Genomic DNA, 22,687 nt, shown 5'->3' on the forward strand with positions numbered 1-22,687 from the left:
GCTATAAAAGCAAGGGCCATACTTTCAGAAAGAACCTACTGAAATAATCATTTTCAATAACGCACCAAGACAACATGGTAATAGGATGAGAGTAAAAAGTAATCAGGAGCGTCATACGTTATTCACTTAGCCTCGCTCCACCACTGAAACCAGATATTTGCACACACTGCACAAAAACACAGTATGTCGAAATAATGAGAGAGATTTTATTTTAGGTATATTTTACTTGTGTTATTGATGATAGTTTTCTAAACTGTATTTTTTGCTTCCACCAGATTCACATAGACGTTTGCTGGAATTTTAGCCCATTCCTCCTGACAGAACACTTTTCTATATGAGTGATATATCAGTGCTTTGTGATGGGCAGCGTGTAATTAATTTGGCAGTATTCATAGAGTCATTTGGAAAATCCAGTTGCTCTGAAGTATTAACTTCTTGATTGATAGCTTCAGATGATGCCTCAATCCAATGGGATGTGGTGAACCCTGCAAACACACAAAATAATTAAGTAATGTTTCTCGTGCAAATATCTTAGTATACATGAAATAAGAGAAAACCAATTTTCAAGTAACATATGAGTAAAATATAAGAGCTTGTTTTAACTCAATAATTTCTTAATATTGATGAAGAACTGCTTGTTCCATTGGCAGATTATTTAACTTATAGAAAGACATTTTTATAAGTTATAAATAAAATAATCTACCAAAGGAACAAAATCAATGTTCCTTTACATTGATTTTTTAAAATGAATGTTAAGAAATTATTTACTTAAAATAAGCTCCTATGTCTTGGTAAAAAGTTTCTTGTAAGTTAGTTTCATCTTATTTCAAGTGTACTAAGATATTTGAACTAATACTTAGTAATATTTTGTGCTTTTGCAGATTTTTGTCTTGAACGTTCAGCCAAAAACAAATCTACATCATTTTTGTGAAGCAATCTTGTCTATATGAACCAAAATATTTGATGCAGTTTGTTGAATGTATACCACAACAACTTAACACAAGAGGGCCCAACCAGGTACTATTAATGTCCACCAAGAGTAACCAATGTTACTGGAACAGAGTGGAGTCTATAAAGACTCCAGTGAATAATGTGGGTGATTGGATTTATGCTCTGTGCTCTCTGGTGACTGCCTGAATGCGGGGGAGGATGTCATAATGTCCCATCGCTGACCTTGATCCCCCGGGCTGAATGGGTTCTTGTGCCTCTCGGACAGCCTTGGAGCACTTCAGACATAAAGCTTCTTTTCATGCTCTGTCAAGCTTTCAGTCGCAGCACATTTGTGCTTTTCCTCAAACAGCAAACCCGCTGCAGACATCAGCGAGTTTTATCTGTTGACAGAGGGACAAAATGTTATCTGAAGAAGGAAAGCAAGGACAGAAATAAACAGGATTTAATGAAATCTTAAAGGTGGCATATTCTGATCAGGCATAACATTATGACCGTCTGTTGTTTTGGTGTCAGAACAGCCATCAGGCATGAACTCCACCTTACCTCTGAAGATGTGTGGTGATATCCGGCACCAAAATCTAAAAACAGCAGATACGTCAGTCCTGTAAATTGTCATGACTCAGTTGAAATTGGTAAAAGTAAAGAGGATAGCTTGATTTTTTGTTACGAGTTGTCAGTATCTCCTTACAGTCACTCAGAATGAACTCAAGTCTACAAAAAAATTGCGGTAATTCTTGAGGTCAACCCTAACCTTTTTTGGAGTAAATATGCATCACTTAAAACAAATTTAATTTTCCAAACACTTTAAGCCAAATCAAAGCTTAAATTTCCTCTCTCCAGTGACAGTTTTTGCATGAATGTGTAAACTGGAGATGGTGAGATGATGTAGGATATTTAAAAAACACAGATATGACCCTGAGTCCTAAGCGGAGAGCCGGATAACAAATTCAACACCAACGACCACCCGTGGTGTGCAGAAATGTTTTCCTCCAGCAAGTAAAGTGTTCATACCACACAGAGTCAAGATTTCCTGCTCTCAGGTCATGTAAAGAACAAACACAAACAAAGCAGAATACCACTTTGCTTCCGATTGCTCTTTAGACAGAAACTTTGCTACAAATTCAACTAAAAAGCATCTGTGACACTAAACATGTTGTTTGGCCAACCTGTTTTGTTTGATTATAACTATTCTTTCTCATTCAGAGAGTTCTTAACACAATAATTATGCTCATACTTAATGCTTTACTCACATGTTTTGAGAAATATTTCCCCAGTTTTCCAGTGGGACATCTTGACCAACATCAGATGTTGTGAGGGCAAATCAAATCAGTGAGATTTCATTCTGCAGTTAAAAAAAAAAAGAATCATTAAAAGAGTTTTGCATTATGATCCTTCATAAAACTTAGAAAAATATGAACAGCGAAAACATCAATCACGTCTTTTCAGGATTTCGATCAACACTTGTTTTTTTTTCCCCGACATTGTTATTAAAATACCCTCTTGCTCTCTGAATGACCTGCTGGTGGTTAAAAGCTGTAGCAGGAAAGAACAGTGAGCAATTACATTCAGGCCAGACAGACTGTAGAGCATTTTGTTTGTTCAGATAAGAGGGTAATAAACATTCAAATTACACATATAATGATTTATGTCGCCACACTGTCTGTTAGAAATTTATGCATGGTGAATTTAAGCATTTTGGTGTCTTTTGTTTTTACTTTTTTATATATTTTCCCAGACTTGTGTGCCTATTTGCTATTTATTTAGGAATCCCTAAGTAAAATGATAAACATTTTTTAGCTTCATTGCTGTTTTACTGCAGGATCTCCACTTAATGAACAAAATACTATAAACCTTATCTGCTATTAGTCTATTGCTAAGTGATGCATTTTAGTTTTATGCTGTTGACAATCATATTGCTTCAAATATGTGCTCTTTTTGTCTAGTCTTTTTCCCTTCGCATAGTGGAAAAAAAACAAAAAACAACAAAAAAACAATCCACCTCCAGCCATTTCTTACCCGTGTTATATACAGTATTTTGTGCAGCCACGGAAGTCCTGGCCTTTTAACTTAATAAAGTACTGTGTGATTTATAAAATATTCAAGTTATTTGTATTTCGAATGATTTCATAAGGGTGCCGATAATTGTAAAACAATTACTTCTTATATTTTTCTGAAATGTTTCGTCTGGGAACCGATGGCAGACGTTAAACATCAATTTGTTTTCTAGTTTGTTAACCAAAAGTGAGTTATTGTTTTTCTGAGCAAATACAGAAGTTGATTGTTGTTATTAATTTGTCTTCTATCCAAGCTTCTCAGTCAGCTAAAGGCGGAGAAACAACTTACCATGTCAGAAACACTGTTTATCCGTCGTCATCGGTCGCCATGCTAGCTAGCATTAGCATTTACGGCAGGCTAATGATGTGGCGAATCAGCTGTAGCGTAGCAGAGCTCAAGGGGGATTGGCCAAGCGGTGCATAAGACCCGCCCCCTGGCTCTGATTGGTTGCCTAGGACCTAGCGGTGTGCAATTTCTGAAGGCAGATTTTATATCTTATCAAATCAGTGATAAAATATGAAGCTCCTGTCATTACATGTCCTGTCATAATTTTACAAATATCTTAAAAAAAAAAAAACTTTATGAAAACTACATACTGCATCTATAAAGTTAATATGTAAAGCTGTAGAGTACCTGAAGACCTGTTATTAGAAATAATAATATAAACACCCAAATGTACATATTAATGCAACCGGAGGCTTGATTTGTGGTGATAAAGAGGAACGTAAAACTGGTTGGGATTAATTTACAAACAAATTACATTAAATTTAATCTGAATGCTTCCTATTATGGACCCACAGATCCAAAAACACAAATCTATTTTGATGTAAAGGGGAGAAGAAAGAAAAACAACAAACAAAAGAAGTGTGTTCTATTATTAAATCACATCTTCTCAAAAGGCAACAAAAAACAAAGCAAAACAAAACAAAGAAAACATTTATTTACAGAGCTTAAAATGATTTCCCATTTACAGTATAAACATTCTTAATTCCTAATTCATATTATTTGAGCTTTATGATTTCCTGCTCTAAATTTTGTGCAGTTATGCTTAATATAAGCAGATCAAACAGATCAACTAATTAATAAAAAGCATTTTATTCTTTAGTAATAAACTGAGATTTGTTTAGAGGCTGATTCAAGCCTCCGCTGGTTCTTCTTATAACACCGTGAAATACTCCACACAATTTGTTTAAAAAAGTTTATTCCTTCTTAAAGTAACAAGAGGTTACTCAAGAGAAGGTCTCAATCAATCCTCAGTGACCCTCTAATCAAAGGGATGGAGGCGTGACGGGGGTCCAAGCTGAGGGCAGCCGGCCGTGGGGTGAAGCTTCATACTGGACAGGGTCCTGTACCTCGGTAGCGGAGCTGCTGTCATACATGGGAGAGACAGAGGTGGGCGCTGTGGCGGAGTGAGGCAGACTGGGATAGTGACTGGACGACCCTCGGAGAAACTGGGAGCTGAGGCAGCTGCTTAACCCCCCATTCTGGGACACTGGAGTCAGAGGGGAGTTACTCACAGACCACAGGCTGGTGTACTGACTGGAGACACAAACACGCAGCAGCAGCTTCAGCATCAGATGAAACATCTCAATACAGCTGATAAAATCAGTTTTTTCTCTCACTCTGATATATTATCAAATCTTATGCTCCAGATCTCTTTTTGTTGCTATAGTTATTTGTTTGGTTATTTCATTTATTTACAATTTTGTTGACACAAACAAACGTTTTGAATGAAAAGAAGTTGTTGGAAAACAATATTGATTTATAAGTCTGTTACCTCATCTCTAATAATATTGCACATTTCATATTATTGTTTAAGTCCAGAAATGATGCGCATTAGGGGCGAAAAGACAATTCTTTTACTTGCCATTCATAGTCACACTGTTGTGCCTGCTGTTGTTGCTGCACCATGTATTACATTGTTTTGAGCTGAAGTGAGTACTCAAAAATAATAGCGCCATTTCAACACAGTTTTACTCAAGTCAAATTTAACCATTCAAGGTATTATTTAAGTAAGACTAAAAACGTTTGGCAACTCAAGTATTGAGTAACTGATCAAAACATCATTTAGTATTTAAAAATACATCATCTGACATCAGAAAATATAAAGCTATGTGGAAATGTTGGTACTTTAAAGACTACAATGAAAATAATTCAATTAACAAAATCAGGCAAGAGAAAAAAAATTCACAGTTTGTTTCATTCAATAAAAAACTTATAAAACTTTATTCAAAATTGCAGGTATATGTCTTTGTCTGGTGAATTTTAGATCTTGTCATGACAGTCTGAATAACACAAGTCGGATTCTTTTCGAATGCGACTCAGGCCACCTGGGTATCCGACAGTATCCGATTCAAATGTGACCTGACGTCCAGGTCGCATTCGTCCGACCTGATACTCGACAAATGTCTCTATTCTTCGTCCTGATACTCGCAAGCGGGAAGAAAAACAACAACCATGACGGAATATAATGAGGATTAAGCTGTTAATATGCTGGCTCCAGTCGGACAACAACTTCAAAATCGTTTATCTATGCTTCACCGTTAGCATCCAAGACACTGAGAACGCTGACGTTACTGCGCCCTCTACTGCGCTTGCAGGACACTTTCAGGTCGTTTGCCCATTCGCACCGGAGAACACATACAAGACGCATATATTTGGAAGTGTGAACGACCACGGCAAAAAAAGTCCGATTTGACAAAAGATCCGAATTGGGTCATTTCAGGCTGCAGTGTGAACGCATTCTGGACTTAAACTTGACTGAGCTTCGTGAAACATCCATTAGTAACAGGATAATGTTATTTGTAGGTGTGTAATCTAAACATATTGTTACATATTTTATAAATGTATTTTTCTATCAAAAAATACATTAAAGTTTATGGTTGTAATATGGCATCATGATAATATTGCACTGAAGTTTGTTGGTTCAAGGAGTATAAATAAAAAGTTTAGAAATATTTCTAAGCTTCATGTTTTATTTTGTAGTTTTAACTAAAGCTGCACCGCTTGTACATAAATATTATCACTTATGGCATTTGTAACCATCATTGCATATATCTTTCTTTTTGTTCATTTCCCTTTTTGCCTCTGACTTATCTGGTTTATGTTTCAAAGTATAAATAAGGAAATAAAGATGGGAAGCCAGACCTTGAGTTGGCTGCACAGGTAGAGTTGTGGGTCATGGGCATCATGCTGGAGTGGGTCGGCATCTGCAGACTGGACCAGTTATCGTGACTGGGAAGCATCGACAAGCAGGATGATGAGCTATCTGAATATCCGGCTGCAACAGAAAAAAACCCACGGTTTTACTGGTTTCAGCTTCATGTTCCAGAAAATAAAACAAGAATATTTTCTGTATATTACAAATATCAGGACAGTTACTGCTAATTCTTGGTTAGGCCTTCTCTGAAGCAGAGTTGTAATAGTTTTGGGTTTTTCACTATAGTTTAGTTATATTTCCTTGAGACTTTGTGTTTGTCTAATTCAATTGGTTTAAAATAGTTCTTAGAGTGTGTTTACTAGTTTTTACTAGTTAAATACTGTTTTGTTTTTATTAGTTAAAAAAAAACAAAAAAAAAACAGTAGTTTTAGTGTTTTTATACTTTGGGTAATTTTTAGGTGCAGAATTCAAAAAGGTCAAAGTATCATATTGTGATCATGTGTATATTGATTGCCTCTTGCCTGGAATGTTAGCTGGAGATAGGGACCAGGACCACTCCCAACCCCTCTAAGGGACAAGGGTGTACAGAAAATGGATGGATGGATGATGGATGCATGGATGGATGGATGGATGGATGGATGGATGGATGGATGGATGGATGGATGGATGGATGGATGGATGGTGTATATTGATTGGGTAATGACACAATTTTCAAAAAATATATTCAATTATTGCTGAACAACAACAACTGACTCTGGCGTTTTCTCCCAACTTTTGCAGTTGCCATTTTGTAGACTAACGTAAATGCCGCAAGGACGAGTCCGGTGTGCCGTAATTTCCCCACAGCTGAAGTAAACTGCTTGTTTGAGTGAGGGGGGGGGGGATCAGTTTGAAAGGCTAATAAGTAGATTCATAAACATGAAAACAAAAGATATTTTATCTATAATTTCAGTATGTTTTAGTTTTATAAACACCAGTTCAAGATAGTTACCATTTTTCCTTGTTGATTACATTTTGTATTCATTTCAGTTAACAAAAATGTTTTCTCAATTTCAGATTTTTGTTATTTTGTTAGTTTTAGTTAAGTATAATAACCTGAAGACACACACTTTACAGCTCTGCAGTTTCAAACACACAAAGCTAGGAGGAGTGCAGACAATTCCTTGGCTGAGAAACATTTTGTTAAAGTTTCTTGTTAAGTACGTCTGGATGCAGGAGGATACTCACTGGGGGAGTTGGACCGATGGGCGTATGGGCTGCTGTAGGGCGCAGAGCGGTGGCTCCTCAGGCTGGAGTAACGCTCACAGCCGTGGGAGGGCGACAGGGCGATGGGACTCCCAAACTGGCTGTGTGGACTGGTGGGGGGGCAGAGGGTTCCCGTGCCGTGAATAAACCAGCTACCCACTGGCTCCACAGAGAAGAGGATGCATATTATCAGCACTACAAAAAACTGAAAATATAAGTTAAATAATGTAATTTAAGAAAAGATTACACTGGGAGTAACCAGACTGGGGATTCTCATTAGCTTCTTCCCTCATGTCTTTGTGATCATTCCTGCAGAAAAGAGGGAATAGTTTGCATATTTTGCCTTTACATCAATATTCAGGTAAAAATTTAAGGTTAGTCTCATTCTTACCTTTCCTTTGCATCTAGAAAGGCCTTGGCAAAAGGGTTGTACTTTATTTTTAGAGCTGTTATCTGAAATTCAAGTGCATATGAAGCTCTTTACAAACACTGCTAGCATGATCTGATTTCTTCCAGTGACAGTTTTTGTTATATGAGATATGGATGACCGCCCAGGGCACTGTGGCCTGGAGGGCACCACGGAAAAATAGAAAGGCATAAAACAAGATACAAGAAACTGCTTCAAAAATATGGGATTAAACCAAAACGTGTATTTACACAAACCTCTTCATTTTGATATGCTGTTACTGCGATGAACTGCGTCTCTGGGAAGGAGTGGCTGGTGATCATCCTGCGTGGGCCTCCAACCCTAACGATGTGGATACGTGGCTCGTATTTGTGCAAAGAATTTAACATAATCTTAAGAAAAATGAACAAAGAAAATAGAAATGACTTTTGATTAAATCATAATTTATTCTTGTATTTCATGTTATACTCTTGCATTTTAAAATGGAAAAGAGAGAGTACACTAAAGAAGTTAATTTTAAGGACAAATATTATACTTGTTAAACTTTAAATCTAACATATCAACTTGTAAATATAATGTTAAAACTGTTTAATTTCTTAAATTTCCTACCAAACCATTATAAGATGATTGGGCTGCTTACATACATTGTATTGTGTACAAATTAATGTAATAAAAAAATGTAAGAATGATCATAAAACTCATAAGAAGATTTCTGACTTGAGGCAAACATTTTTTAATTTGTACCCACTATTGCCAAACTTAGCCGCAGTGCTAATGCTACAGTTAAGCTAAGCTGCTGCTAAGGTTAAACTCATTACCAAGCAGAGATGAGCAAAACTCAAAATCTATTTTCAAATTTTGTGGTTTAGAAATTTTTTGTGTTGAAACAAGAACTTAAGTTTGTACCCAGTACAGCAACAGCGCTAATGCTAAACTGAAACTTTCTTGCTAACACTTTAGTCAAACTGAGCTCAGTTCAGCAAGAACACATGATTGTTTTCTGCTTTCTAACTAGTTTTAACTAAACATTAATGCTTTAGCGACAGCATTAATGTTAACACCAAACCTGCTAGCAAGCAAGCTTAGTGAAAGTTACAAATGTTAATAAGACTGATTTGAGAAGTGTCTGTGTCAAACTTGATGGCAAGCTGGGCTTTGTAAAACTACGAGCTGCATCAAGAGTTGTTGTGACAAAATGTATGCTTTGCTGAGATAATTTAAGTTTTTCTTCAGCTTTAGCTAGCTTAGGAACCCTGTTAATGCTAAGGTCAAACTTCCTAAGAAACCAAGCTTCTTAAGGTAGTCCTGAGGTAGAATAAAAACATCCTGGCAGAAACTGTGAAGGAAAAGCTTTTACTGCCACCTTGTTAGGCTTTGATAGAAGTGAGCAGCTTTATTAATATTTCAGTAATGTAATATTACTGTAAAGAGTAAGCCTCTTTTTAAAGTAAAAAAGAGTACAGGTGATTTAATGGAAGAAACAAAAATAAACAAATTAATAAATAAACAGAAAAATAATTGTAGCAAATCATTGAAACCTGCCTTCTCCTCTTTTAAATTCACATTTATACAATTACGATATATATTTAATTAAGACTATAACTGCACTAAAGACTGCAGCTGTGAAACTGCGTCCTTATTGGTCAGGTGCATTGATTTGAGTTTGAAGGTTAGAAATAAAAATCTAATTCTGGATTGATTAATTCAGAATTGCATTGTTGCTTATTAACTCTTAATTGTGCAGGATCTTATTTATAAAATACAAAAATTTATTATTATATTATTGTTATATTAAATTATTATTTAAATTGTTCTGAGTAACAGTACATGAATATTAGTCAGAATTTAATAAATTACATTTTAAAAATACGGTGGGGTTTATTCAACTTTATCCACCAGATAATCACAGAAACGTTTTTCATACTACTTTTTTCTATTTTTAATTAATGACATTATAAACGTCAGTTTTCACCAGGCATAACATATAATGGACTTTTTAAGTTTTTTAACACAAAAAATGACAATTTTAGACAGCAATATATTTGTTTTAGTTTTCTTTAGAAAACAATTATTTTTTTCAGATTGGATTCTAATTAGATGTTGTTTTATGTGCAAAGTAAAATGTAAATAAATTGTTTCATCCAAGAACATTTCACAAAAAATGTTTCCCACTAAAAATGTGCATGTATGTTTATATCTTCTTTTCAGTTTCTTTTTATTTTTTATTTCCACTATTTACCTCACATAACAAATATTTTGAACATTTAAAAAAAAAATGTCTATCAAAGTCAAGTTTTAACATTTCAAGTCCTTCTCTTTCTATATTTTTTTCTTTTTTCACAAAAAGTTTAAAATTTGAAATCTGTTGGGATCCAATCCCAGCAAGTCAAAATTGTCAAGATTTATTCTGTGATTTAAAAAAAAATAAAATAAAATTTGAGCAAAAACTTTAAAAAGTCGTGAACAACGTGTTTTTGCCCTTTCCCTGCATGAAAAAAACCCCATCACGAGTGGAAATCAATATAACGGGACATTTTGAAAACACGCCAAGAATAGAAATCAAATTGTAGTAATCAAAAATGCATCGTGCGAATCAGAGAAACAAAAAAGTATCCTTAATTCAAAAGATAAAGAAAAAGAAAGGTTAAAAATGCTCAAATAAATCTATTATATGCAAATGGATAGATCAATTTAATTGATAAATTGCAACAGCTTGCTTCAGCTCCACGTTTACCTGACCTCCGCCGTTGAGCTTGTTGGTGAGTTTGACTTTGCTGAAGGAGACCGGAGCCTTCATCCAGTGAGCCCCGAAGTTTGGAGAGTCTGGGTGGATGTACACGCAGCTGGGGGTCTGGGGCTCGGGTTTACCTCCCGGCACCCATTCCCCGTTCACGTACTTCCACCTGTGGTTGTCCGCCGACACAAAGTCCAGCAAGAAGGAATACATGGCGTTTGGGTCCAGTCCAGAGACGTTGGCTTTCAGAACCGGGAACATGCGCCTTAAAGGAAAACCGACATAAATACCAGTAGAATTGATCGATCTATCATCCATCCATCTATCTATCTGAGGCTCACCTGCCGTTCTTTGTAACTATCATCTCGTTTGTGAGGTCCTTAAATTTTTGCCACAGCTCCCGTTCATCCAGGGACACTTTCAGGTCCCTCTCGGTGGGGTCTCCCTTCTCGCTGCCGGCCTGCAGCTCACTCTCCACCGCACTGAGGAGGTGGTCCACCCGGTACTGAGCGGCCTTGCTGGGACACTCACCAGCTCTAGTCGCCATTAGGTCAAACAGCTCCAGGTTTGACAATAGCTGCGACTTTATGAGGAAATATTTAAAGACCTAAGCTGTTTTGTTTCCCAGGATGAGTTTCTGAATATATAGTCGGATGAGCGGCTCCATGGCTGGACGGCTGTTTGGAGCAGAGGTGGTTGGCTCGTCTCCCCTTTGATCTTTGCGGGCTTGTTGCTGATTGGCTGAGAGCAGCCATATTATTCAAGACCCACAGGATGGCAGCGATTTGAATGAAGCTTTATTACGTCGACCTGTAAATATTGACACTTAGATCAAAGCCACACCTGCAGTAGCCAGGCCACTGCAGGGCTGACCAGGGCCAGTCTTCAGCCGCACAAGGCCCGAAGTTAGCCCACTTTTATTCATTACTTCCTCGGTTTTTAGTTAGTATTAAAAATTGTTCCTAAGTGCAGTAGATTTATTGGAGTTCTAAGAATGCTCTCGTTTTAAATTTTTTGTTGTAAAATCAGTGATTTCCAAAAATATACAATTTCTCTAGTGAAAAATGTAAATTATTAGATTAGATTAAACTTTCAAAATACACCAAAGAGCACAGTAACTGAAAATACTCACTATAACCAATAACTAAAATAGCTAATCTAACAAAATGGGGCATCCATTTTTGTTTTAGCGTAACTGGGACAGTCCTGCACGTGTAAAAATGTGATTATTGGTGATTTGAGACAATTAGTGCCTTGCAAAAATATTAATCTTTTCGTGTCTGTATAAAGTTTTTCATATTTTGTCACATTATAACTACAAACTCTAAATTATATTGAGATTTTATGTCATATACCAAATAATTTAATTTGAAACACTGAAATAAAATAAAATGAATAGGGCAGCAGTTCCTCTTTTAGCATGAGCGCAACCCCAAACATACAACTAACGCAACAATGGTTAAGATTAAAGTGTGATCATTTTACGGAATAGCCCAGTCAAAGTCCAGAACTAACTACAACTGTGGCAGACATCTCTTTTCAACCCAAAATGATGCGTTACTTTGTGCAAAATACCAACAAATCACATAGCAGTTTGTAGTTGTAACGTGAAGGTACAAATATGTCAACAGTGCACTATTTTTTGAGCGTAGGGACACGACTGTTTAGTCCAAGTGTCAATGACTTGTTTTAAATCACCGAAAGAGGGGGGGGGGATCCTTCCACTGACAACAATAAAACATATGACATAATTTACTTCTGAGTAACACTGCAGTGTCACCCTCATAAATAACAACTGTGTTACCGTGGCGACCTGCAGAGAAAAACCAGAAAACAAACATTAAAAGCAGACATTAATGTAACGGCTGCATGGCAGCCTCCATAGAGCTCTGAGCTGTTGTGTTGTGGCTGGTTTATGTTACTAACCAAACCTTGGACGTCCTGTTCGTCCTGTCAGCAGAGCGAGTCTGTCTGTCTCTCTGTCCAACTGCCTGGACTGGAGTTCACAGCAGGCATAGAAAAACAAATACCACTCAGGTTAGACTCAGAAGTTTTTGGGGCATTTTTTCAATTATGTTTCTGGCTAGTATGCAGCCAGTCTCTGGAAAAGTAATCCTATGTTTAAAGTTGTTGTGCATTTGTCTCAAGTATCCTGCTCTTCTCAAGAATCTCCCTGATTCTCTAAGCTGGATGTAAGAGTCCTCTGGTATTTTCTTCTCTACTACACACACAACTCACTTGCAAATCAGGATTCTTGCTCTCCCGGGGTTGTAAAGTTGTAAATGTGAGGGCTTTTATCTGTGGGTGGCAGATATTACGATTATTTATCATTTCCTAATCCATTAATCGTTTTGTCATCAAAAAAGAGACCCCTTTGTGTAGAAGGTGAGGAAACCACAGTGTAAAAATCAAGGGTGTCATAACCAGTGCCATTTCAACAGTGCTGGTGTCTCAGTCGGCACCTGAGTCTTTTCCTTCAACACCATCACCCAACACCCCCACCATGAGCCAGCCCTCACATGTTTGCAGCATCATAAACGAACATTATTGATCTATTTCTACAGCGTCAGCCGAAACCGAGAGTGCTTTTATTAGGATTTTATGTCTTTAGATTTTATGACTGTTCAGGAAGAAAATAAGTAAAGTGTTAACTAAAAAAGTAGTATGGATTTTTATTAGTTTTTATTTTTATTCAGCCCTTAACAATACTTTGTAGAATAAACGATTTCATTAATTAGCTTCAAGCCTTTGGGTTATGGCTACACCAGCTTTGAACATAAAGTGACTGAAACGAGGCAAAATCATAAAGTTTTACTGAACATTTTTGTCTAGTTTCTAGTGCAAATATCTTTATACACTTGAAATAAGATAAAACTAACTCACAAATAGCTTTTGAGCAATATAGAGAACGTTGTTTTAAGTAAATAATTCCTTAATATTGATGTTAAAAATGTGACAGATTATTTCAACAAGACATTTTCAAGTTATAAGAAAAATATTTATCAATATTAAGGAATTATCAACTCCTATTTTTTGCTGAAAAGTAAAAAAAAAAAAAGAAGTTAGTTTTGCCTTATTTCAAGTGTACTAAGATAATTGCACAAGAAACTAGACCAAAAATATTTAGTACAACTTTGGTTTTTGCTGTGCATGACATTAGGAAAGTTTGGTATACTGTTTTATAACAGCTTGAAGTTCTCATCAGCTGTTTTAACTGGTCTTCATGATGCTGTTTGTTCGTTGATGTTTCCTGTAAAACCTCTGTGGCTGCTAAGGAAAGGAAAGAAGTAAAATATTTAAGAGTTACAAAGACTAGAAAACACTGGATCTCTGAAACATTTTATTTAAACTTACACAGGATTGAATGATTGAATAAAGAAAAACTCAAACACCCATACCTGGAGCTCAACCCTGATAAAGGGAGCAAAGTGACTGAATTGTCCAACAGTTTTTAGTACACACCTGGGGTAAGTAATATGCCTGCATGCCAGCTGGCTTTGACCAACGTGTTTGTCTTCTCCAGCACTCCTTCCAGCTCTTCCCTGTTTGCCTTTGGTCCATCTTCACACAGAAGTGAGAGAAGAGAGAGAAGAGAAGACTCCACTAGCGTGCCCATGTATCTCAGCTCAGAAACATAACCCAGTCTCTTATGCCTTTTCTAAAATGATCTTTCTATTTAGTAAATGTTTTGGATCAAGCAAAATAAATGCATAAAAGGTTTCTCCATCTACACAAAAATCACATCAACTTTATCATGTTGGAGTTTATTCATTTTTTTCTCTGTGCGCCACCAGGTCCGTTTACCAGTTTCAGGAGCCGACCAGAACCCCTGAGTGTAAATTATGTTGAGAAATAATGAGATTTGGTTATATAAAAAGCAGGCTTTAATGCCGAAAAATGATCAAATGTTACAAGCCATACATGTCATACAAATGGAACAGATACAGAGTTACAGTCACCGTCCATCGCTGGGGCCACACTTAGCTCACCTTATGGATGTAACCAAGTGAGGCAAAGATTGTAGCGCGAGTTTAGCTTTTTATTCTTCTCTGCAATCTGTACCCTCCCTAAAGGGTAGCCTAATCAGTTTCAGTCTGTTTATGTATGACTGCCGGCAGACACGTAAGCTGCAGCGTGTGTGTGTGTAAGCAGTTAAAGGAGGCTAAAAGAGATAGAGGAAAAGATAAAACCTACAACAACCACAAAATAATGTATATTTTCTAAAAGTTAGTCCTTTCAGCCACACTTGAGAGAAAGGTCATAGCAATTGTATATATAAGTCTGGGCTGTGACTATGCTACTTCAAAACCTTATTTTTTACCTATTTATTTATTTATTGAGGTCTGGAACTGACGCACCACCACACCACCATGTTTGATTGTTGATATGATTTTTTTTTTTCTGAAATGTTGTTTTATGACGTAATGGAACAAACACCTTCCAAAAAGTCCTACTTTTGTCTAGTCAGTCCACAGAATGTTTTTCCAAAAGCCTTATGGATCCTAGAGATGTTTTTTTTGGAAAAATCTGAGATAGGCCTTTTTGTTTGTGTTGGTCAACACAGTTTTCAGTTTGAAACGCTCCCATGGACGCAATTGTTGCTCAGTCTGTCTCTCAATTTGCAAAACCGTGAACACTGACCTTAACTGAGATGCATATGGTCTGCAAGGCTTTAGTCGCTGGTTTGGGTTCTTGTAATCTCCTAGATAAATTGTTGATTGTCCCTCTTGGAGTTATTTTCCAGATAGAAAGCAAGTCTTTCCATCTAGAAAGGCCTACTATTTTAACATATTTTCTTCTTTTGTGGATAAAGACTCACAACAGTTAACTTGAGTTAACTTAAGTGTATTTGTAACCCTTTCCAGACTGAAATGTGAATATGTTTGATTCTCATATGTTCTTGAATTTCATTAAATTGGGGCAGCAGGTGTTGCTCTTTTAGATATTTTAGCTCATCATCAGACAGATCATAAGTTTTCTTACTTAATGCTAAGTCGGTTTGAAAACTCTGTATTTGTATTTACTCATGTTATCTTTGTCTGATATTGCAATTTTCTTTGATGATCTGAAACATTTAAGTGTGACAAAAAAGTTTAACAGAATAAATCTGCAAGTGGGCAAGCACTTTTTCACAGCACTGCATTACTTGTAATTAGCAAGTGACATAAAGCACGTCTCTTATTAAACACAAGATTGAAATATTTCTGTGTTTACATTTAGTTTGGGGGTTGAGCCTTTCCCAGTTTACAGCAACCTGGCTAACTTGATTTCTGTGATGTGTGTCACCTGCACACACGATTTGTTGTGTTGTTAAGATATTCTTAACAGTGTGCTACTTCTCAAGAGCAGCCATAGTCCTCTTCAGCTCGTACCCGACAACACAGCACACTCGGGTGACAACACACTTTGTCTGCTGGGTGCAAACTTGCTTTCAGGGAGGACTCTGTAGCGAGGCCGCGTTTCCTCACCAGACAGCTGCAGCAGACCTGTTCAAACCCCATCAGCTGCAGACAACACAGGTGGAGAAACAGGATGGCATGTGTATCCACATGTTCAATGCTAATGCTAACACTTAGCCTTAAATTGTAGACTGGTATGGGGAAAAACTGCCTTCAAATATAGCTAGCTAGCTTAAGTATCTAGCTTAAATCTTCCTCTCATTGAAGTTTGTGTGAATAGACATGGTGTGCTCTAGTCTAATCTCATTTTGCAGACCTGTAAAGCACAGTTGTGAAATTCAACACATTAAAATGACTATGACCAGATGGCCACGAAGATAGCAAATTACTGCACCAAGTGTCCCATAAATCATCCCAGCTAATATTGAGCAAATAAAACCCGGGCAGGTGGGATGAATTGGCTTGTTATTTAAAAACCCAACCAGGGGATTTGCAAACTCTCCATTTGACTTCATCTCTAATTGCTTTTATTTTCAGTATTTCTCATGGATGTGGGGAATGTGCTTATGGTACAGCCGGACGGTAGAGGCAGGAGGGGCCACCGTCTCCTCATGTTTGTTTGTGGGGTCAATGGGATTTCACACCGAGAAGTTGCCAGATCAGCTCTTCTGTTTTTTTTTTTTACATTTCTTTTCTTGCTTTAAATTTGACATACAGGTTCATAGCTCATACAGATTTTACACTGAAAAGTTTATGTTATAAAAACAAAAGGAGAAGTTTACTCATACAAATTCACAACGTATGAAGAGATAACATCAAGGCGTATTGAGAGCAAAAACAAAATAGAAGTAAAAAATGAAAATGTTAGAGAATCATGCCTCTGAAAATTATTGTTTGTAAAGGAATAATGATTAAATATAATCCATAACTCCACTATGTACATTGTTATGATTACACCTTATTACAGCCAGATCAACAGAATCAAGATGTGTATTGATGATTTTAGTGATGGCACTTTTCAAAATGTAGTCCTGACTCAGGTTTGCTAAAAACATTTAAATTATTCCCAAAAGGTCTGGAGAAATATCTGTGGTCAAGACGAACAGAAGTGGAACTTGTTGGCAGGTGTGTGTCTTATAACTCTACATTTGATTTGATTTGATTTATTTCAAACAGGTTTTTAAAAACAAGAAAACAAGCAATCAGTAGGACAGAGAAAGTATGTGCATGCATAACAAAGAACAAAATAATATGTTTACCACCACTTTTCTGTTTGAAAAGGAGTAAGAAGAAGTGAACACTTATTTAATCCTAACCCTCATCTTAATTTACCTACATTTGGTGAACAACAGCACAATATTTCAGAGAACATAATTTCTGCAATCTAGCATGGAGGAGGAAGTGTGATGCTCTGGGCATGGACAAGTTTCCATAAATAATGAAACCAAGAATTCTGGATGAAATATCCCTGTATCGTAAACATATCCATTTAGTCGGTTACATTTACTTGAGTAACTTTTTAGGAGAAGAAATGTACTTTGAGTAGTATTTTTACTATGCTGTGCTGTTTACTCTCATTTGAGTAAAATTTATATTTACTCAACTCACATAACGAAGAACAAATTACCAGACACAGACACACACCTGCAGTTTTTTTTAGTTTTATTTTGAAAATAAAAATGTTTCTTTTGCCTGATTTTGCTAGTTTGTAATTATTTATATGAATTATTTTAGTTTTGATCGTGAAATTACCATAATTTACAAATATTTTTTTACTTTGAATGATGTTCAAATGTTACATGATTGATGTTTTGAGTTTCTCAGAGCTTGAGAAGCCTTTTATACAAAATACTTTATAAATCTTACCTGCAATCTTATCCATCCATTTTTTTGGATGGATGCTTTTTACTTTTGCTGGAGTAAAAATATGTTGATGTAATGTTACTCTTACTTGAGTACAAATTTTAGTCCCTTTCCTAACAGATTTTCTATTGGTTTCCTTGATTTGGCTCACCATCTTTTTTTATTTTTTATTTTTATATTACCTTTATTTAACCAGGAAAGTCCCATTACGATTTAAAACCTATTTTTCAATTGAGAAAGCAACAGCTGTACAACAATAATAACAACATTAAATCCCATACAAATAAATATGTGATCAGGTGAATCCTTCGGGGATTTTTCCAGGTGAGTCCCATTGGAAGGAGACTCAGGTGCTGTTCTTGGTTGAATGGGAACATCTTTGATCTTTCCCAGAATGAGCAGGAAAGTGAGATTGGAGGAAGGTATGAATAGGATTCGCTTGAATTTTAAAAAATTTCTGTGTATGAAAAGCAACTAGGTGGAGGTGAATTGGGAAGACGATGGTAGATGTTGGTTGGGTGGAAAAGTCTGTATGGCCACCAACAGAAATCAACTTTCAGTGAGTTGTAACATCTGTTTATCTATTTTGCCTAACTTCATAAGTGAAAATTCACATTATTAGGCTGAACACATTAAATGTTTTCCCTCCTGTGTCAAACTGCCCCAGCGTGCCCATGTGGTTAAGTTATGAGCTACAGAGCTGCAGCTTTCAGAAATCTTTTATCTGAGAGACAGTCGGAGAAGGACAAAGACAGAACGTTGTGGGAATCAAGCTTTTAAAGCGACCCTCTCTTGTTTCAGGGGCTGGGAAACAGAGCCCACAGAACAAATGAGAAGTAAACATGCAGCCACAGGAAGCCATTTACTGCAGCAGGGGCCAATTAGGCCCCAGCAGGTGTTCTGGACTGGGTCCTCTTTGGTCCTGCCTCACCTCCGTCTGGCAGAGCGCCGACCCAGGCTGAGGAAACAACGGGCAGTTTCATTTGCTCAGCAATTTGAAGCAAAGTATTCCTACAGGAGGGCCCCTAAAATCCTTTATTGTGCCCCCTTTGTCCTCTGCTCCACCCCCTCCAAGTGCAAGTCATTAGAGAAGACAATTACATCCTCCTTATGAAGCTTGACTTTTACAGGAGGGGAAGATAAGACAGGATCTCTCTCATGGAAGACCCCCGGAGCGTATTGCTGTCTTCACACCCAGACAGAAGTGAGACGGGACGGTCAAAATCAAAGTCAATCCTCAGGGAAGAGAGAGCAGACACAACAGGGGCTGAAATTCACATCCATGAAGAACCTAAATGATACTGTCTCTTAAAAATAAATGGCCCTCCAGCTGTTTATTACATCTTCATGCGCTGTTCCTCTTGAACTAAATAAACAAACCTTGACTGGTATCATTTAGCTTGGTGATCATTTATTTGATCTAATTGTAACAGCAATTTTACAATTTATATCCCTTTGTCAATTCGAAAATACTTGATTAATCCCAAAGGGAGATTAAATGTTGTTGTAACTCAAATTATTTAAGATTCTTCAGAGTTGTTGTAGATGGTGATGGGTGTTGGCAGGTAGAATCTCCTGTAGCTCTCTGTTTTACAGTGACTTTGAAGAAGCCTCTGACTGAAGACACCGGTTTTCCTACAAGTCTCATTAGGAAGATGCTCAGAGCTATCCATATTCTTTCTTTATTTAACACTAAATATGTGAAAACATCAAATGTAATTTTATTTCCATGAAACAAATTATACTGACATTAGTCTAACTAGTTGTTTCTTATTTAAAAAAATGTCTTTTTACAGTTTCATACAGTTTTTCTCAGTTTCTCTTTAGTCCAGTGATTACGTTAGTCACCTTGCAAATAAAAAAAATGACATAAAATATTCCTCTTTCATATTTTCCAAAGCTGTATATCATAAAAGCCATGGTGTGTCGTTAATTTGTCAGCTTCATCCTGTTGTGAAAACAGTGAGAGTCCAACTGTATGGCTACAGAGAAGAATCTCTGCTTCCCCCTTGTGTTCATTCCGTCAAAGAGCGACCATAAATCCCCAATCCAATAACGTTAAGTTACATTTCCACCATATGGTGTCCCCAAAGTTTACTTAAATGGACTAAAATGTGGGCACAGATGGAGAACACGCAGCTACAAACTGAACTTAATCTGCATTTGGTCCAAGAGTCTCTGAGTAATTGTCCTTCTATAAGTTTACTGTGTTTTCTGCATCTTTAAGATAGATTCAAAAGATGTTTGTGGGGCAAGGGACCATTATTTCATTTCTGACAGAGTGTAACAATGTATCACTGAGATGTAACTGCATTGCTAAAAGAAACAAAAAATCTAAAGTGACTGAATTATGTAACAACAAATCAATTTTGTCAATGTCACAGTGAGCAACCAACAGCCTAAAATTAAACGTGACAATTTAAGGATTTAGCTGTATTAGTTGCGTCTTTGTGTTTGCTGCATGTTACCTTTGTGAGGAGAGAGCAGGTCTTAGGTCGTGTATCTTCAAACATTCCTCCAGGTGGCGCAGGAGGATTGGAAACGTCGGCTGGAGACAGCTAGCAAAAGAAAAATAAGGCAAACAGTGGAAACAGAGATAAGTATTAGCAGACATACTGTTGAAACCAGAAGTTTACATACATCAAATCAAAGGACATTTTTATTTTTTATTTTTCTCACTGTCTGAAGTTGAATCAGACCAAACTTATCTTGTTTTTAGGTTGGTTAGAATTAACAAAATTATTTCTATTTTGCTAAATGCCTCAATGAGAGAATTTATTTATTAAAACACAGTTTTTCTTTTTTGATATGATTTGAAAGTTTTAAAAAAAGAGAACTGTGGAGCTGCACAATCCTGGTTCATCTTTGCTGATAATTTCCAGATGCTTACAGGTGTCTCATTCATCTGTTCAAAAAGTAATATGCAAGTACATACATGATGGGAATGTCCAACCATCATGATGTTCAGGAAGGAGACTGATTCTGTCTCCCACAGAATAACTTGTTTCGGTCCAAAATGTGCAAATTGACCCTAAAACAGAACATAAAGCCCTTGTGAAGATGCTGCTGAGGCTGGTAGGAAAGTGTCATCATCCACAGTGAAACGTTTCCTGTACCGACACGGGCTGAAAGGCCACTCAGCAAGGAAGAAGTATTTACTTCAAAAGAAACATAAAAATGAACACATGAATAAAAATCTTCATTTTTGGAGACTTGTGCTTTGGTCTGATAACACCAAAGTGGAACCCTTTGGCCATAATCGTTACATTTAGAGGAAAAACAGGGATGCTTTTATCAATCTAACTGTCAAGTATGGTGGTGGCAGCATCATGCTGTGGTACTGTTTTCCTGCAGGAGGAACTGGTGCACTTCATAAAATAGGTGGCATCATGAGAAACCAACATTCAGCCAGGAAGTTAAAACTCGAATGCAGATTGGTTTTCCAAATGGACAATAACTTCAAAAGTACAGCTAATGTGGTTTTGAAGTGGCTTAAAGACAAAAAGTCAATGCGTTAGTGTCACCATTGCAATAAGGTGACCTCAGTCCTGTGGAGAAGTCTTGCTGAAAACCGGACTGAGTTACTACAGTCTAGTTCTGTCAGGAGGAACGGGCCAGAACTCCAGCAAACTAGACAAAACGTTTTAGTCATAGTGCAAAGGTAATGCTAATAAATGCTGATAAATATAAGTCTGACATGTTCTTTCTCTCATTATTGTTGCAAGTAGAAATACTTCTGATAATTTTAACCAAAAGCAAGAGAAGCTTGGTCTGGTTTAACTTCAGATGGTGGGGAAAAAAGGCAAATTTGTATTTTTATTTAGTGTATACAAATTTCTGGTTTCAGCTATAAGCACTGATTACAGATCAGAGGATCCTAAAATGATACTATGAAGCCCAGTAAATGCAGACCTCTTGCTTTATTACTCGGCCATTCCTGCAGACTATGAGGTGCTTCAAATATACCTGCTCCGGCTGTATTTTTAATAAGCCGCTTTGAAAGAGCAGCTTGGGATGTGTCGTCGGAAAACGGCTGTGAAGTGTCAGTATTTGGGGATTTGGGCTGCTATCTTGAATTGGCCTCATTCTCTGTCTCCAGGGTCCATCTGCGCCTTCATTAGCTGTCTATCAAAAGACGCTGTGGAAGGGAGAAAAAAAGAAAAGAAAAAAAATCAGGAACCCGTCTTGTTCTTTTTTGGTAATCCCTCTCGTCAGCCAAGAGCATCCTCCCACACCGCAGCTATCTTCTGTTTTTGCAATGAACAAAAAATGGACAAAAATAAAGGCAGGAGGAGTGAGTCCACCTACTCTCCCACAGAGCTACCATCCTACTACCTGATCCCCAACACGCCTCAGATTTTAGAAGAAAAAAATAACTTCAGAAACAGCAAGGAAGGAAAGAAGCAGCAGATGCAGTGACTGGCAAAAGTATTCATACTCTTGGAATATTTTCACATTTTATCATTTCACAACCACAAAAGCAAATAAATTTAATTAAAATGTGATGTAATAGACAGCGCAACTTTGTAAAAAATGAACAGCAATATTTTGGTTCATTTTGTCCGTCATTAAGACAAATAAATGTGGCTGCTCATTTTTCAAAGTCATGTTTTCACCATGTTATACGAACATTTCGAACAGGTCAGACTTTCAAACTAAATATTTAATTCACCAGCAAAATATTTAGTATTTAGAAGAATTTTGCTCACAAACTAAATATTTAATTTGGAGTTTACATAGAGATCCGCAAAACTTTTATTTTCATATTCCACTTCTGCTTATTTATAGGCCAATTTTCATATTAACTAAATATTTAGTTCGAACCTAAATTTTTAGTTACAGGCTAAATATTTAGCTAAAAATCAAAATGTTTA

General features: G+C 36.8%; 2 protein-coding genes across 2 annotated transcripts; both read right to left on the reverse strand.

The window, feature by feature from the left end:
* Nucleotides 1-843: 843 nt before the first annotated feature.
* tbxt (T-box transcription factor T) lies at nucleotides 844-11,455 on the reverse strand. The gene is made up of 8 exons (XM_005806821.2): nucleotides 10,893-11,455; nucleotides 10,552-10,816; nucleotides 8,075-8,209; nucleotides 7,803-7,864; nucleotides 7,659-7,720; nucleotides 7,394-7,570; nucleotides 6,154-6,286; nucleotides 844-4,545 (listed from the first exon to the last, which is right to left on the reverse strand). Exons 1-8 carry the CDS (start codon nucleotides 11,096-11,098, stop codon nucleotides 4,275-4,277), a joined length of 1,311 nt encoding a protein of 436 aa, XP_005806878.1. The 5' UTR covers nucleotides 11,099-11,455; the 3' UTR covers nucleotides 844-4,274.
* Nucleotides 11,456-12,245: 790 nt separating this feature from the next.
* Nucleotides 12,246-22,223, reverse strand: LOC111606681. The gene is made up of 6 exons (XM_023327819.1): nucleotides 21,780-22,223; nucleotides 20,282-20,371; nucleotides 15,924-16,055; nucleotides 14,014-14,112; nucleotides 12,478-12,547; nucleotides 12,246-12,364 (listed from the first exon to the last, which is right to left on the reverse strand). The coding sequence occupies exons 1-6, from the start codon at nucleotides 21,897-21,899 to the stop codon at nucleotides 12,246-12,248; spliced, it is 630 nt and encodes a 209-aa protein (XP_023183587.1). The 5' UTR covers nucleotides 21,900-22,223.
* Nucleotides 22,224-22,687: the final 464 nt, after the last annotated feature.

Source organism: Xiphophorus maculatus, chromosome 22, assembly GCF_002775205.1.
Source record: "Xiphophorus maculatus strain JP 163 A chromosome 22, X_maculatus-5.0-male, whole genome shotgun sequence".
NCBI classification, from domain to species: domain Eukaryota; kingdom Metazoa; phylum Chordata; class Actinopteri; order Cyprinodontiformes; family Poeciliidae; genus Xiphophorus; species Xiphophorus maculatus.